This window comes from Coregonus clupeaformis, chromosome 27 (assembly GCF_020615455.1).
Source record: "Coregonus clupeaformis isolate EN_2021a chromosome 27, ASM2061545v1, whole genome shotgun sequence".
In the NCBI taxonomy this organism is placed as follows: Eukaryota; Metazoa; Chordata; class Actinopteri; order Salmoniformes; family Salmonidae; genus Coregonus; species Coregonus clupeaformis.
The window spans coordinates 7,942,276-7,960,296 of NC_059218.1; the positions used below are offsets into that span (position 1 = coordinate 7,942,276).

Consider the following 18,021-nt stretch of genomic DNA (forward strand, 5'->3'; position numbering starts at 1 on the left):
CCACCATGGCCAAGACCAAAGAGCTCTCCAAGGATGTCAGGGACAAGATTGTAGACCTACACAAGGCTGGAATGGGCTACAAGACCATCGCCAAGCAGTTTGGTGAGAAGGTGACAACAGTTGGTGCGATTATTCGCAAATGGAAGAAACACAAAAGAACTGTCAATCTCCCTCTGCCTGGGGCTCCATGCAAGATCTCACCTCGTGGAGTTGCAATGATCATGAGAACGGTGAGGAATCAGCCCAGAACTACACGGGAGGATCTTGTCAATGATCTGAAGGCAGCTGGGACCATAGTCACCAAGAAAACAATTGGTAACACACTACGCCGTGAAGGACTGAAATCCTGCAGCGCCCGCAAGGTCCCCCTGCTCATGAAAGCACATATACAGGCCTGTCTGAAGTTTGCCAATGAACATCTGAATGATTCAGAGGAGAACTGGGTGAAAGTGTTGTGGTCAGATGAGACCAAAATGGAGCTCTTTGGCATCAACTCAACTCACCGTATTTGGAGGAGGAGGAATGCTGCCTATGACCCCAAGAACACCATCCCCACCGTCAAGCATGAAGGTTGAAACATTATGCTTTGGGGGTGTTTTTCTGCTAAGGGGACAGGACAACTTCACCGCATCAAAGGGACGATGGACGGGGCCATGTACCGTCAAATCTTGGGTGAGAACCTCCTTCCCTCATCCAGGGCATTGAAAATCGGTCGTGGATGGGTATTCCAGCATGACAATGACCCAAAACACACAGCCAAGGCAACAAAGGAGTGGCTCAAGAAGAAGCACATTAAGGCCCTGGAGTGGCCTAGCCAGTCTCCAGACCTTAATCCCATAGAAAATCTGTGGAGGGAGCTGAAGGTTTGAGTTGCCAAACGTCAGCCTCGAAACCTTAATGACTTGGAGAAGATCTGCAAAGAGGAGTGGGACAAAATCCCTCCTGAGATGTGTGCAAACCTGGTGGCCAACTACAAGAAACGTCTGACCTCTGTGATTGCTCAGCGTGGTCCTCTGTAGCTCAGCTGGTAGAGCACGGCGCTTGTAACGCCAAGGTAGTGGGTTCGATCCCCAGGACCACCCATACACAAAAATTTATGCACGCATGACTGTAAGTCGCTTTGGATAAAAGCGTCTGCTAAATGGCATATTATTTTTATATTATATTGCCAACAAGGGTTTTGCCACCAAGTACTAAGTCATGTTTTGCAGAGGGGTCAAATACTTATTTCCCTCACTATATATACTGCATTCTATTCTATAATATTCTACTGTATCTTAGTCCATGCCGCTCTGTCATTGCTTGTCCATATATGTATATTTTCTTAAATTCCATTCCTTACTAGTTTTGTGTGTATTACGTATATATTGTGAAATTGTTAGATATTACTTGTTAGATATTACTGCACTGTCAGAGCTAGAAGCGCAAGCATTTCGCTACACCCGCTATAACATCTTCTAAACACGTGTATGTGACAAATAACATTTGATTTGATTTGATTTAAAGCAGGAAGTACCAGTGACTCACTCAATACGGAAGTGGTCAGACGACGCGGATGCTACGCTACAGGACTGTTTTGCTAGCACAGACTGGAATATGTTCCAGGATTCATCCAATGACATTGAGGAGTATGCCACCTCAGTCACAGGCTTCATCAATAACTGTATCGACGACGTCATCCCAACAGTGACCGTATGTACATATCCCAACCAGAAGCCATGGATTACAGGGAGCATCTGCACCGAGCTAAAGGCTAGTGCTGCCGCTTTCAAGGAGCGGGACACTAATCCGGACGCTTATAAGAAATCCTACTATGCCCTCAGATGAACCATCAAACAGGCAAAGCATCAATTCAGGACTAAGATTGAATCCTACTACATTGGCTCTAACGCTCGTCGGATGTGGAAGGGCTTGCAAACTATTATGGACTACAAAGGGAAACCCAGCCGCGACCTGCCCAGTGACGGGAGCCTACCAGAAAGGCTAAATGCCTTTTATGCTCGCTTCAAGGCAAGCAACACTGAAGCATGCATGAGTGCACAAGCTGTTCCAGATCACTGTGTGATCACGCTCTCCATAGCCGATGTGAGCAAGACCTTTAAACAGGTCAACATTCAGACGGATTACCAGGAAGTGTACTCAGAGCATGCGCGGACCAACTGGCAAGTGTCTTCACTGACATTTTCAACCTCTCCCTGACCGAGTCTGTAATATCTACATGTTTCAAGCAGACCACCATAGTCCCTGTGACCAAGAAAGCGAAGGTAACCTGCCTAAATGACTACCTTCCCTTAGCACTGACGTCGGTAGCCATGAAATGCTTTGAAAGGCTGGTCATGGCTCACATCAACACCATCATCCCGGAAACCCTAGACCCACTCAATTCGCATACCGCCCCAACAGATCCACAGATGACACAATCTCAATTGCACTCCACACAGCCCTTTCCCACCTGGACAAAAGGAACACCTATGTGAGAATGCTGTTCGTTGACTACAGCTCAGCGTTCAACACCATAGTGCCCACAAAGCTAAGTACCCTGGGACTAAACACCTCCCTCTGCAACTGGATCCTGGACTTCCTGACAGGCCGCCCCCAGGTCGTAAGGGTAGGCAACAACACATCTGCCACGCTGATCCTCAACACGGGGGCCCCTCAGGGATGCGTTCTTAGTCCCCTCCTGTACTCCCTGTTCACCCATGACTGCGTGGCCAAGCACAACTCCAACACCATCATTAAGTTTGCTGATGACACAAGGGTGGTAGGCCTGATCACCGACAACGATGAGACATCCTATAGGGAGTAGTCAGAGACCTGGCAGTGTGGTGCCAGGAAAACAACCTCTCCCTCAATGTGAGCAAGACAAATTAGATGATCGTGGACCACAGGAAAAGGAGGGCCGAACATTCCCACATTCACATTGATGGGGCTGTAGTGGAGCAGGTCGAGAGTTTCAAGTTCCTTTGTGTCCACATCATCAACAAACTATCATGGTCCAAACACACCAAGAAAGTCGTGAAGAGGACACGACAACGTATTTTCCCCCTCAGGAGACTGAAAAGATTTGGCATGAGTCCCCAGATCCTCAAAAAGTTCTACAGCTGCACCATCGAGAGCATCCTGACCGGTTGCATCACCGCCTGGTATGGCAACTGCTCGGCATCCGACCGTAAGGCGCTACAGATGGTAGTGCATACAGCCCAGTACATCACTGGGGTCAAGCTTCCTGCCATCCAGGACCTATATACTAGGCAATGTCAGAGGAAGGCCCAAAAAATTGTCAGACTCCAGTCACCCAAGTCATAGACTGTTCTCTCTGCTACTGCACGACAAGCGGTACCGGAGCGCCAAAGTCTACGTCCAAAAGGCTCCTTAACAGCTTCTACCCCCAAGCCATAAGACTGCTGAACAAGTAATCAAATGGCCACCCGGACTATTTGCGTTGACACCCCCCCCCACCCCCACACCCCACTCCCTTTGTTGTTACACTGCTGCTACTCGCTGTTTATTATCTACAGCAGTTGAAGTCGGAAGTTTACATACACTTAGATTGGAGTCATTAAAACTCGTTTTTCAACCACTCCACAAATTTCTTGTTAACAATCTATAGTTTTGGCAAGTCGGTTAGGACATCTACTTTGTGCATAACACAAGTAATTTTTTCCAACAATTGTTTACAGACAGATTATTTCACTTATAATTCACTGTATCACAATTCCAGTGGGTCAGAAGAGCTTGGAAAGAGCTTGGAAAATTCCAGAAAATGATGTCATGGCTTTAGAAGCTTCTGATAGGCTAATTGACATAATTTGAGTCAATTGGAGGTGTACCTGTGGATGTATTTCAAGGCCTACCTTCAAACTCATTGCCTCTTTGCTTGACATCATGGGAAAATCAAAAGAAATCAGCCAAGACCTCAGAAAAAAAATGGTAGACCTCCACAAGTCTGGTTCATCCTTGGGAGCAATTTCCAAACGCCTGAAGGTACCACATTAATCTGTACAAACAGTAGTACGCAAGTATAAACACCATGGACCACGCAGCCGTCATACCGCTCAGGAAGGAGACGTGTTCTGTCTCCTAGAGATGAACGTACTTTGGTGCGAAAGTGCAAATCAATCCCAGAACAACAGCAAAGGACCTTGTGAAGATGCTGGAGGAAACAGGTACAAAAGTATCTATATCCACAGTAAAAACAAGTCCTATATCGACATAACCTGAAAGGCTGCTCAGCAAGGAAGAAGCCACTGCTCCAAAACCGCCATAAAAAAGCCAGACTACGCTTTGCAACTGCACATGGGGACAAAGATCGTACTTTTTGGAGAAATGTCCTCTGGTCTGATGAAACAAAAATAGAACTGGTTGGCCATAACGACCATTGTTATGTTTGGAGGAAAAAGGGGGTACTTGCAAGCCGAAGAACACCATCCCAACCGTGAAGCACGGGGGTGGCAGCATCATGCTGTGGGGGTGCTTTGCTGCAGGAGGGACTGGTGCACTTCACAAAATAGATGGCTTCATGAGGAAGGAAAAGGATGTGGATATATTGAAGCAATATCTCAAGACATCAGTCAGGAAGTTAAAGCTTGGTCGCAAATGGGTCTTCTAAATGGACAATGACCCCAAGCATACTTCCAAAGTTGTGGCAAAATGGCTTAAGGACAACAAAGTCAAGGTATTGGAGTGGCCATCACAAAGCCCTGACCTCAATCCTATAGAAAATCTGTGGGTAGAACTGAAAAAGTGTGTGCGAGCAAGGAGGCCTACAAATCTGACTCAGTTACACCAGCTCTGTCAGGAGGAATGGGCCAAAATTCACCCAACTTATTGTGGGAAGCTTGTGGTAACGTTTGGCCCAAGTTAAACAATTTAAAGGGAATGCTACCAAATACTAATTGAGTGTATGTAAACTTCTGACCTACTGGGAATGTGATCAAATAAATAAAAGCTGAAATAAATAATTCTCTCTACTATTATTCTGACATTTCACATTCTTAAAATAAAGTGGTGATCCTAACTGACCTAAGACAGGGAATTTTTACTAGAATTAAATGTCAGGAATTGTGAAAAACTGAGTTTAAATGTATTTGGCTAAGCTGTATGTAAACTTCCGTCTTCAACTGTATGCATAGTCACTTTACCCTTACCTACATGTACAAATGACCTCGACTAACCTGTAACCCCGCACATTGACTCAGTACCGGTACCCCACGTATATAGCCTCATTATAGTTATTTTATTGTGTTACTTTTTAAAATATATATACTTTTGTTTATTTAGTAAATATTTTCTTAACATTTAAAAAAACATTTTAGTAATTTAGCAGACACTCTTATCCAGAGCGACTTACAGTTAGTGAGTGCATACATTTTTCATACATTTTTTTCATACTGGCCCCCCGTGGGAATCGAACCCACAACCCTGGTATTACAAGCGCCATGCTCTACCAACTGAGCTACTTCTCTCCTATCTCCCCCAGGGAACTCTGAAGATCAGTCTGCCATACAGATCCACTAAAACACTATCAGTCAAGTCCATCTTAAGGTAAGCACTGCTCAGGATGTTATTCAATACACTGTTTGTTTCACATGGACACATTGAATATGGATATGTAGTATTATTGTATGCATCTATTCTGTTATATTTATATTAACTAAATTAACATATGCATCTTAAAGCAGAATTTTCCTATTTCTGCAGTAAATGGCATGTAGATACTTGATACTGTAGACTAATGTTCCTTGTTGGTTGTATGAACTCTGGACCGTCCATAGTTTCATGGTCAGCCAGGATGTAATGTGGGCGAAGAAAGGATTTGGTAAAACTCAGTTGGTAGTGCATGGCGCTTGCAACGCCAGGGATGTGGGTTCGATTCCAACGGAGGACCGGTATGAAAAATGTATGCACTCACTAACTGTATGTCACTCTGGATAAGAGCGTCTGCTAAATGACTAAAATGTTATAGATATGTCCAGACACTTTTTTTGTGATTTGGCTTGTTTTTGAGAAACATAGCCCAGCCTCGATTCACTTCCTCATTGCTCGTTTTGCAGTATCAGGGCATTTATTTTTTACTTCAGTTTATTTTAGTAAATACTTTCTTAACACTTATTTTTCTTAAAACTGCATTGTTGGTTAAGGGCTTGTAAGTAAGCATTTCACGGTAAGGTCTACACCTGTTGTATTCGGCGCATGTGACAAATAACATTTGATTTGAACTCCGAAGGTTTGTACTAGCTAGCTAGCTACTGTGTGTGTGTGTGTGTTTGTTTGTCACAGAAGGGCTGGCTGGAAACGGAAGGGCTGTGGCGGTCCTACGTAAAACAATAGATGTGACTCGTTTCAGGAAACTAGGCGTATGTTGCGCGTGACTACTTCACATGAGAGCCATTTGAACGTAAACTTCAAAATTAGTTTTTTGCCAGAAAGGCCTTCTGGAACATGTGAACTTTCATGTGCCTTAATAACAAACTTGTATGCCATCTGTAAATACAAATACAATTGTTAAATTACGAGCCTAGTTGGTTTAGACAGCAACCTTCCCACTAGCCATGATTGGCTGAGATAATGGATGGGCTAGACATGCCGAGAGATGAGTTCGGATTGTTCTGCCATGTAGCACGCTTCTGTCTATAACATGAGCTGGTCAGTATGTGTAGGTAATCCTTTCTAACGTGGCTTTAAAAAAAAAGATATCACGTAGTACAACTGCAAAAGTGTTGCTCTCCACTTTCTGGAGGACCGAGTTTTGAAATCAGTGGAATGCCTGGTGGAATTAGAGTATGTTAGCTAAGGAGATGGAGAAAATTCTGCCGTTTGATTGCAAATATGCAGAAGGAATCGAAAAGAGAACACACAGAAGGCTGTTGTATAAAACACCTGTCTCCGGATTACATCTTCAAACTAAGGGCAACCATGGCATCTGTGACAGAGGGGGAGAAGCGTCCATCCATGTATACGGGTAAGATAGTCTAGCTAGCTAAATATTCTGATATTACACATTTCTAATTTAGTCAGAAAGTCGTTTTCATTTCAAGTAAAAGTTTACTGTTAACTAGCTAGCTAATGTTAGCTGGCTGGCTCGCTAGCTAACGTTACGTGTATGATCTGTGTAGTAATATTATTAGTGTCTCAGAGCCATTTGCATTGCTAGTTATAGCCTAATGTTAGCTAGCTAACATTGAACCTGGTTGGTTAGCTACCTGCATATTCATGCAGGGTAGTAACGTTATGAGTTGGGATTATGGTTCATTGTTTAGCTAGCTAGCTACATGTCTAAACAAAAGATTCCAGTATGCAAGTAACCATTTCAATAGAATGTTCATGATGTCACTGTGACAACTGTCGATAGACGTAGCTGGTAAATTCGTTCTGGTTATCTACTCCGATTTCAGAGCAGTCTCGTCTGAGTGTGCCAGAGCGCAGAATAACTGACAAATTTAGGAACGCTCAACACCCGTTGAATATGGCCGGTGTCAGTAAACGTTGGCAAAAAAGCGTAATGAAATTGTAGCCAGCAGCACAGTTGCAGTCACGAACGCTCTGGATAACATAAAAACAGCCTAACGAGCTCTGCTAGGGCGAGTAAAATGGCTGTTCTCTCATTTGTGTCTGGAAGTAGCTAGCAAGCTAGCCAACGTTAGCCAGTTAGCTTGGGTGCTTGACTGCTGTTGTTAGGTCAGAATGCTCGGATCAACACTACTCCTCGGCCAGAGCGTCCAGTGTGCGCTCTGAACGCTCCGAGAGCAAAACGCTCTGAGTTGACGGACAATCTGACAAACACCCGTAGTATAAACCAGCCTTTAGTCTTGAAATCTTTGTTTGTTTAGTACATGGCCTTACATGTGAATCCTTAAAGAGATGGGTGGGGCTAAAGGTTAAGAGGGTATGAACGATGCTGAATGGGTGTAGACAAAGAAGAGCTCTCCAGTAGGTGTACCAAAACATTTAAGGGCCATTTTATCAAAAGTGAGGTTGCAAGTTTATCAACTTTCAAAGCAGTATTACTTTCCCATTGTTCCTCAACTTTAGTGAATGATATACCATTTTCTAGCTCTGAGTCTCTACTTTTATCCAATGTAAAAAACACAATTTCAAATCTTGCTACATAAGACCGAATCAAGCCGGTCGGTCACAGATCATGATTCGTTCAATTCGAAACTGGGTTATTCAACCAGCGAAGGGTGCTGCCATTAAGTCTGAGGGCCCAGCCCCATCATTATTGTTGCTTTGTGTCGACACATCAAAGCAGCCGTTCCAGACTCTCAAGTCAAGGACGTAGAGAGGCTGGTGTTAGCAAGACTAACCTCACACAGGGCTATCGCAGACAACCCTGAGGCTACCTGAGGCTACGGATGAGGACCGGAACAAGTACAAGAGGTTCCGCTATGACCTCCATATAGTCATCAAAAGAGCAAAAGTACAATATAGGAATAAGATGGAATCCCATTACACAGGCTCCAATGCCCGCCGCATGTGGCAGGGGCTACAGCCCATTACGGATAACCCAGCCGTCATCTGCCCAACGATGCCTCTCTACCAGACGATCTCAATGCACGTTTCGACAATACCAACATCGTGCCGGGTGTGAGGGCCGTCACCTACCCAGGGGACTGGGTGATCTCGCTCTCTGAGGCCGACGTGAGTAAGGTTTTTAATCAGGTCAACACCCGCAAGGCCGCAGGGCCCGACGGTATTCCAGGGCGCGTTCTCAGAGCACGCGCAGAACAGCTGGCAGGCATATTCACAGTAATTTGCAACCTCTCCTTGTCCCAGTCTGTAATCCCCACATGTTTTAAGATGACCACACGACAGTGATAGGCTTAATCACCGGTGATGATGAGACAGCCTACAGGGAGGAGGTCAGTGACCTGGGAGTGTGGTGCCGGAACAACAACCTCTCCCTCAACGTCAGTAAGACCAAGGAGCTGATTGTGGACTACAGGAAACGGAGGGGGTGAGCATGCCCCCATCCATATCGACAGGGCTGCAGTGGAGCTTCAAGTTCCTCAGTGTTCAAATCATTAAGGATTTAAAATGGTCCACATGTGCACAGTTGTGAAGAAGGCACGACAGCATCTCTTCCCCTTCAGGAGGTTGAAAAGGTTTGGTATGGGCCCTAAAATCCTCAAAAGGTTCCACAGCTGTACCATTGAGAGCATCTTGACTAGCTGTATCACTGCTTGGTATGGCAATCGCACCGCCCTCGATCGCATGGTGCTACAGAGGGTGTTGCGGACAGCCCAGTACATCACTGGGGCCAAGCTCCTTGCCATCCAGGACCTCTATATCAGGCGGTGTGAAAGGAAGGCCCGGAAAATCGTTAGAGTCCAGCCACCCAAGCCATAGACTGTTCTCTCTGCTTCTGCATGGCAAGTGGTACCGGTGCATCAAGTCTGACACCAACAGGCTCCTGAATAGCTTCTATCCCCAGGCCATAAGACTAAATGTCTAACTAAATAGCTAACAAAATGGCTACACGGACCGCACGATTACAGAGTGAAGATACTATCTGATGGACTGGGGAGTCCACACTGTGAACTTGAGACACTGAGGTGAGGTATGTTTGGGCAGAGGGAGAGGTATGACTATCATAATGCTTAGTTTTTTGCATGTTGTCACACTTTAATTAAAGGGATAGTTCACCAAAAAAGTTAGCATTTGGAGACAATGTCCAGGTAAACAAAACCAAAGCTTGGATTACTGTCTTAATATGTCCATAGACTGCTTACAGGGTAAGAAAAACAATATGTAATTTTGTAATTTGTGTGAACTATCCCTTTAACACTTTCAAACTGAAGATGCATCAATTGATTGGATAAAACGGCACAGATAAAGTGAAACTGTTTCAAGAGGTTTTCATTCTGTGGAGTCAAAGAGAAAGTTTGTGCTGCTCTGGCTTCGGCACTGACGTCAAGCCCCTCCCACCTGAGAGAGCTACAATCACCCAGGAGACTCAGGGGGAAGCTGCTATTTGCTGGACTGGAGGATCCCCATGTAAACTCCAGACAGTCAGATGGGAACAACATGTGAAGCTGTAAAACTGAATGTATTATTCAATCTCTGTCTGCTGTTGTGCTTTTCTGATAGTCTTCAGCCTGGAAGAGAATGCAGCTTTTGGATATGTAATTATTGTCTGCGATGAAAATTGGCCCATGAACAGGGAATAACATTATACCACCAACAAATGACTGTATTAAATATAACATTTAACAGACTACAACAATGGATCACAAATTCAACATACTTCCATGCACTTAACAATTATGTACAGTAGTAAATGGTGCCTTGTCTCCCCTTCAGATGCTTGCAAGCTCACATTGGACCCAAACACAGCAAACAGACATCTCTCTGTCTGAGGAGAACAGAAAAGTGACAAGGGAAGAAAAGAAGCAGCTGTATTTTGATCATCCAGAGAGGTTTGAGAAGTGTCAACGGGTGCTGTGTAGAGAGGGTCTGACTGGGCGTTGCTACTGGGAGGTAGAGAGGAGGGGATGGGCTCATTTATCCACAACGCAATTAAGATGGAGGTGCTGAGGAGGGCGCGTGTCTTGCCGGTTCCTGCTCGACTTTGCTTTTTTATGGCTATTTTTGCGTTAATTATTATTTTGTTCGCTCAGAATGTTTGTGTAATAATTTCATACGACCGACAAACACTTCTGGATCATGAATCGGAAGCTACACACTTACAGCATCACCAACATGTATCCTGCCCCTTCAAGAGGATTCAACGTGCTTGACAACGTGTATTCAGAGCCCTTGACTTTTTCCACATTTTGTTACGTTACAGCCTTATTATAAAATTGATTAAATAAATACAAATCCTCAGCAATCTACACACAATACCCCATAATGACAAAGCGGAATTTTTTAAATATTTTTTTTTACAATTTTAGCAAATGTATTAAAAATAAAAAACAGAAATACCTTATTTACATAAGTATTCATACCCTTTGCTATGAGACTCGAAATTGAGCTCAGGTGCATCCTGTTTCCATTGATCATCCTTGAGATATTTCTACAACTTTATTGGAGTCCACCTGTGGTAAATTCAATTGATTGGACATGATTTGGAAAGGCACACACCTGTCTATATAAGGTCCCACAGTTGACAGTGCATGTCAGAGCAAAAACCAAGCCATGAGGTCGAAGGAATTGTCCATAGAGCTCCGAGACAGGATTGTGTCAAGGCACAGATCTGCGGAAGAGTACCCAAAAATGTCTGCAGCATTGAAGGTCCCCAAGAACACAGTGGCCTCCATTATTCTTAAATGGAAGAAGTTTGCTCTTCCTAGAGCTGGCCGCCCGGCCAAACTGAGCAATCGGGGGAGAAGGGCCTTGGTCAGGAAGGTGACCAAGAACCCGATGGTAACTCTGACAGAGCTCTAGAGTTCCTCTGTGGAGATGGGAGAAACTTCCAGAAGGACAACCATCTTTGCAGCACTCCACCAATCAGGCCTTTATGGTAGAGTGGCCGGACGGAAGCCACTCCTCAGTAAAATGCACATGACAGCCCACTTGGAGTTTGCCAAAAGGCTCCTAAAGACTCTCAGACCATGAGCAACAAGATTCTCTGGTCTGATGAAACCAAGATTGAACTCTTTGGCATGAATGCCAAGCGTCATGTCTGGAGGAAACCTGGCACCATCCCTACAGTGAAGTATGGTGGTGGCAGCATCATGCTGTGGGGATGCTTTTCAGCGGGAGGGACTGGGAGACTAGACAGGAACGAGGCAAAGATGAACGGAGCGAAGTACAGAGAGATCCTTGATGAAAACCTGCTCCAGAGCGCTCAGGACCTCAGACTAGGGCGAAGGTTCACCTTCCAACAGGAAAGCGACCCTAAGCACACAGCCAAGACAATGCAGGAGTGGCTTCGGGACAAGTCTCTGAATGTCCTTGTGTGGCCCAGCCAGAGGCCGGACTTGAACTCAATCGAGCATCTCTGGAGAGACCTGAAAATAGGTGTGCTGCGACGCTCTCCATCCAACCTGACAGAGCTTGAGAGGATCTGCAGAGAAGACTGGGAGAAACTCCCCAAATACAGACTTGTGTCACATGTGGCAAGGACTCTCCGAGGCTGACTTGAGGAAACCCAACCCTCATGTAAATTGTGACAACCTCAGTGACACAAAACTCACAAAACTCAAGTTTTTAAATATAACTGACTTCATGACCAAAATTATCCTACTTACACTTTTTTTTGTACATTTTGGCACTGAATTAAATGTTTATGACTAATATCGATGCCACATAGGCTGTTTTCAACCAGAGAAGTTGGTTTTTGCGTTCAGTTTCCCTTTAAATCATAATGAATAAGATGCCTAGGAGGAACCTGATCATAGATCAGGGCCAGTATTCATGAAAAGTCTCAGAGTACTGACTGGTGACCTAGGATCAGGTCCCCCTCTATCCATAAAATCATATTCATTGTAATTTAAAGGGTTAAACTGATCCCGGATCAGCACTTCTACTATGAGACGCTTTATGAATACTGGCCCTGCTTTGAATGCTACACCGCCACCAAGTGGACAAACACGTACATGACATCCTTCTATTCACAGAAACCTCCATGAGGCAAAATAAACTGGAACATAATCATGAATAAACAATTAATTACAGTGGAGCTCAGGTCACGTTGAGTTAACTTTCCCAAATCCCAAGATTCCATTCTCTTTAGTGCTCTCTCCCAATTATGAGCTTTGCCAATGTTAAATAACAGCAACACCATTAAACAGGAGGCATGCTTTTTTAATTGCTTTTGGCTGAAGCTTATGAATCATTCAAATCAGGGCCACAACTGGGGACAGGCCAAGAGAAAAGAGCCAGACAGCTTTCTAGGTTGGAATATGACTATGACATTGGGGGACATTGTTTGATAAGAATTCAGTAGTTTTAAAGGATTACGGCATAGGACAAGTGTAAGGTAACATTTTACTGCAGTGGCCTAAATCAGGGTCATACAGAATGTTTCTTGGTAGTCTTAAACAAATCTACTTTGAAACAAAAATATACACCTCACACAAATGGGCTTAAAAAAAGAAGACACCTGTACCATGTCAGCTATTCAGTTGAGTTTGCATTCCAATATTGCACTTCCATATACATCACAGAAGACTGAAATATAACAAAACCATTTGAGATAGAAACACCGGAATCTCAGCGAGTAAAAAAAGTGAATGTTTATTAATTATGAAATTATGAAAAATATTAACATTCCACCCATGAGGCCACTAAAGGGGAAATTTGGTCATTTGACTTCAGGAAACGGCTACAATGTTGAAGAAAGTAGCATGCTCTGACAGAGGCTTTGGGTTGGATTGGTAATCACAGGGTTAAGAGTGCGAGAGAGAGAGAGAGCGAGAGAAAGAGAGAGAAGGGGAGTCAGTGTGGTATTGGGAGAGATGGAGAGTGCAGTGGAAACGCTTCACCCATTTGTGTGTCACAGGGAGAATGATGTAAGGTTGAGTGTGTGTGTGTGTTCCATGGGGGTCGCTGCTGTCACAGTGAGATTGATGAGTCTGCTCAGAGAGAGAGGTGAGAGATCAATCGCCATGGAGATTGTGATCAGCTCACAGGTGACAGGGGCCTGGGCACAGTCATTCATCAGCAAGAGAGGGAGAGAGGGGGAAAGAGAGCGGGAGGGAAAGAATTCACTGACACTCAGTTTGTGCTGCCACCTTCCAGGCAGGTAGAGTGGAGTCTCCATTTGGGACAGCTGGGGTATTATGGGAAATGTAGTTTAGCAGGTAGATCCTTACAGTCAGTGGTACATATCCAGTTTCCAGCTATTTTTTATATCACAGCGCCAAAAATAACAATTCCATTATCAGGAAGACAACAAACAAAATGTGTTCAAATTTTATAAATATTTATTACATATCAATGAACAGAATTTACTACTTTCACAGCAGTGGTCTACAGCACTTGTTCAAATTGAAACAATTTTTCAAATAATAATAATAATAATAATAATAATAGTTCAGTTTCATTTGAGGCCACATTTGAAACACACACATTTACAAGTAGTACTTGGCATTAAAAACGATGGCGATACATTATTTTTAAGACACTTGGTGTTTTTTTCATTTTTTTCTTCCGTTTTCATATCACAGAGAGGTTGAGCAACAGCCTAAACAGTAAATATTGATTTAGATACAAAAACCACTGCGAAAAACATCAAGGAGTCGGGCGGTGAGAACTTAACAGGGCCGACAGAAACGAAGGAGAGAGAAACAGGGAGAACGATCAAAGTGATAGAAGCTGTATTACAAACCTTCAAACCGCCAGACATCACACCCCCATTCACCTACACTCATGTTAAGAACCAGCAGAATAAATAACAAGAAAAATTCCATTGTAAAAATAGTCCCCCTATTAATTCCCTTTTTTCATTCCTCCAGTTTTGCGTAATAGTGTTGAAGGAGACCACATTAGACAGGCAATTACAGAGAGTAACAGAAGAGAATGAGAGAGAGAGAGAGATAGTTAGATGGCAGGGGGGCTCATGCAAGATCAGAAGAGGGGTGCCATGTCGCAAGCCGACCACACGAGGGCACTCACATAGCCGAATGGATGCACATGCTTTAGCCAAGAACTTTCCCTAATACTCGTAATACTGCTCTCAGGATGTGTACTTCTCAGCAATATCACCCTGGCTAGTAATAACAACATAGCCAAAATGGTACCTTAGCCAAAGTCTCATCCCTAACACTGCTCTCAGGATGATGCAGCATAAGACACTGCCAAGACAATATCCTCCTGTATGTCACGGTGGGATCTGAACCTGGTCTTCCACTGGAGAAACCAACATCCTAACCGTTAGCCCGTTGCCCCAATAGGAAATTCCCTCTTGGGCCGAGAGTGACATTGATTTTGAAGTCACAGGCAGGGCTACCTTATCGAGACTGTGAGCCTGACTCATGTCCGCTACATATAGTGATGAGACACTACATTTCCCATGGTTCCCTAGTAATGAGTCATGTCTGACCGCTGACCCGTGTGCTGATAGGCTGATATCACCCTATTCATTGGGCTTGGTTACTCTCATTGGGCTTGGTTACTATATCTCTGGTACCAGAGGAGGTTAAGTGTTATGGCTTCCTCTGTGCTGTTTCAGTTGACTCTCTCTACACGCATCATAACTCCTGTGTTTCTAGTAATGTCCCATTGCACTTAGTGAGTTATGTCTTGCTCCTAGTGAAGAGCTGGAGAGGAGTGAGAATTCCTTCTTCCAAATAGCTCCTATAGGGACTCTGAGGTAGGCTATAGTACCTACCATCTGTCTGGCCTCTCATCCACTGTCTGCATCCCAAATGGCGGCCTCTTCACCTATATAGTGCACTATATTTTTTCCCAGAGCTCTATGGGCCTTGGTTAAAAGTAGTGCACTAAATAGGGAATATGGTGCTATTTGGGATGCACACCATGACTGACTACATTACCTCATTACATCACTCCTAAATGGAAGTAGTTGGCCACTTGATCAATTCTCCAACCCAACGAACAAGTGAACCACTGGTGGCTATGAGTCTGCACACCGCTATAAAGCACACAAGCTCATGGCGTCCCCGTGTCGGCAGCCGATGCCACTAGCGGCCCAACAGTGGACAGACTTTAAAGGCCCACTGTAAAGGCGATGCGCTAACTGGCCAATTGGCCCCTGACTAAACCATTGTTGGGCCACTCATAAACCACAGTAAACTTACTGGAAAGGTTGTGGTTTGTGTATAGGAGACTGTATATTCTGTGAAGACGTGGACCCCATGGATTCTCAGGGATAGCCAGAGACAGGACAGTAGTAGCAGAGGCATGCAGGTGCTTTTAGAGGCCCTAGAGGTGTGGGTGTGTGTTTGACTCTATGCTTATTAAACCTAGCTCACAGAGTCACTGTGGGATGTTATCTACGGAGGGATACATGATTATGACTGCTACTGTCAGAGACCAGCCAATCAGAGGAGAGGTGACTGGTGGCTGATGGGAGTTGTAGTTTAGTGGAGGATGTGGGGAAATGGCACTTGTGGGAGACTGCCTCCAGTCCAGTCCTGTATACCTGCACACAGAGTTGGGAAGGAAATAGAACAAGACTGACAGACATGGAGAGCATAAAACATTGTACATTTACTAAATATGTGAATAAAATGTATATTATAATATATCTATAAAGGTATTAATGTCTGTCAATGTGTATGCATCTTAATGTATAAATAGATGTACACATACATATGCATATATTATACTACATTTGAAAGTGGAAATAATCACAGAATATACAATAAAAGGTAAGCCGTAGCAACTTCGCGAGGGCGCCGTTTTCGAACCAATTTTTTGTTGTGCCTTGGTGCGCAGATTTACATTCAGTTTTCGTTTATAGAAGAATCCTTTCGGCGTATAATGACATCTGTACTCTGAACAAACCACACCACCTGAAATGATCTCCTCATTTTCTTTGGGTTACTCGCTGCGGTGCAACAGACAGACACACACACACACACACACACACACACACACACACTTTACACTATTACTCCTCCTACCCACCATGTCTGAGGATGAAGACCCAGACAAAGGAGATAAAAACCCAACCAAAACAAAATGACCGAAGGAGGATGGGGGATGAGGAGGAGAGGAGGAGGCAGGCAGAGAAGAAGTGCATGATGGGATTGTCTTCACTTTAGGTCCAGGACATCATCTTCGAAGGATGTGGAGAGAGTGAAGGGGCTGGCCAATGGCGGGCTCTCCTCTCTAAGCACTGCCTTCTCTTGCTCCGCATCAGAGCTGGACGAGCAGTGCCGTTGGACGTCTGAGTCCGTGTCGGCCGACTCTGAGCCCATCCTGATTGGACACACAGCATGCCCATCAGTTTGAATCATTACTTCATAACATTTTACACACTACTAGAATTTTTACACAAATCTTCCGTTCACATAAATGAGAAACTTCTAGTTATGAGTGCTTTTTTTCACATTAGCAAATATGCCTTTTTATAAAAAATATATACACTGAAAACAAATATAAACACAACATGTAAAGTGTTGGTCCCATGTTTCATGAGCTGAAATAAAAGATCCCAGATATGTTCCATATGCACAAAAAGCTTATTTCTCTCAAATTTTGTGCACAAATGTCTTTACATCCCTCTTATTGAGCATTTCTCCTTTGCTGAGATAATCCATCCACCTGACAGGTGTGGCATATCAAGAAGCATGATCATTACACAGGAGCACCTTGTGCTGGGGACAATAAATAACCACTCTAAAATGTGCAGTTTTGTTACACAACGCAATGCCACAGATGTCTCAAGTTGAGGGAGCGTGCAATTGGCATGCTGACTGCAGGAATATCCACCAGAGCTGTTGCCAGATAATTGAATGTCCATTTCTCTAACATAAGCCACCTCCAACGTCGTTTGAAAGAATTTGGCCAGCCCAGGACCTCCACATCTGGCTTCCTCTCTACCTGACTGCAGTCCGGCGACGTAACCGACTTCAGTGGGAAAATGCTCACCTTCGACGGCCATTGGCACGCTGGAGAAGTGTGCTCTTAACAGATGAATCCCGGTATCAACTGTACCGGGCAGATGGCAGACAGCGTGTATGGTGTTGTGAACAGAGTGCCCCATGGTGGCGGTGGGCTTATGGTATAGGCATGCATTAGCTACGGACAACGAACACAATTGCATTTTATCGATGGCAATTTGAATGCACAGAGATACCGTGACGAGATCCTGAGGCCAATTGTCTTGCCATTCATCCACCACCATCACCTCATGTTTCAGCATGATAATGGACAGCCCCATGTCGCAAGGATCTGTACACAATTCCTGGACGCTGAAAAGGTCCCAGTTCTTCCATGGCCTGCATACTCACCAGACATGTCACCCATTGAGCATGTTTGGGATGCTCTGGATCGACGTGTACGACAGCATGTTCCAGTTCCCGCCAATATCCAACAACTTTGCACAGACATTGAAGAGGAGTGGGACAACATTCCACAGGCCACAATCAACAGCCTGATCAACTC

At 44.4% G+C, this 18,021-nt stretch overlaps 1 protein-coding gene across 7 annotated transcripts in view; it reads right to left on the minus strand.

Moving 5' to 3' along the window:
* Positions 1-13,853: 13,853 nt before the first annotated feature.
* The window catches only part of LOC121541442 (GTPase-activating Rap/Ran-GAP domain-like protein 3), a 168,338-nt gene continuing 164,170 nt past the window's right edge, over positions 13,854-18,021 (minus strand). For all 7 annotated transcript variants that reach the window (XM_041850451.1, XM_041850448.1, XM_041850446.1 and 4 more), the window contains one exon: positions 13,854-16,833. In XM_041850451.1, the coding sequence (XP_041706385.1) occupies positions 16,668-16,833 (166 nt within the window). In that variant the 3' untranslated portion in view covers positions 13,854-16,667. The remainder of the gene's footprint in view (positions 16,834-18,021) is intronic.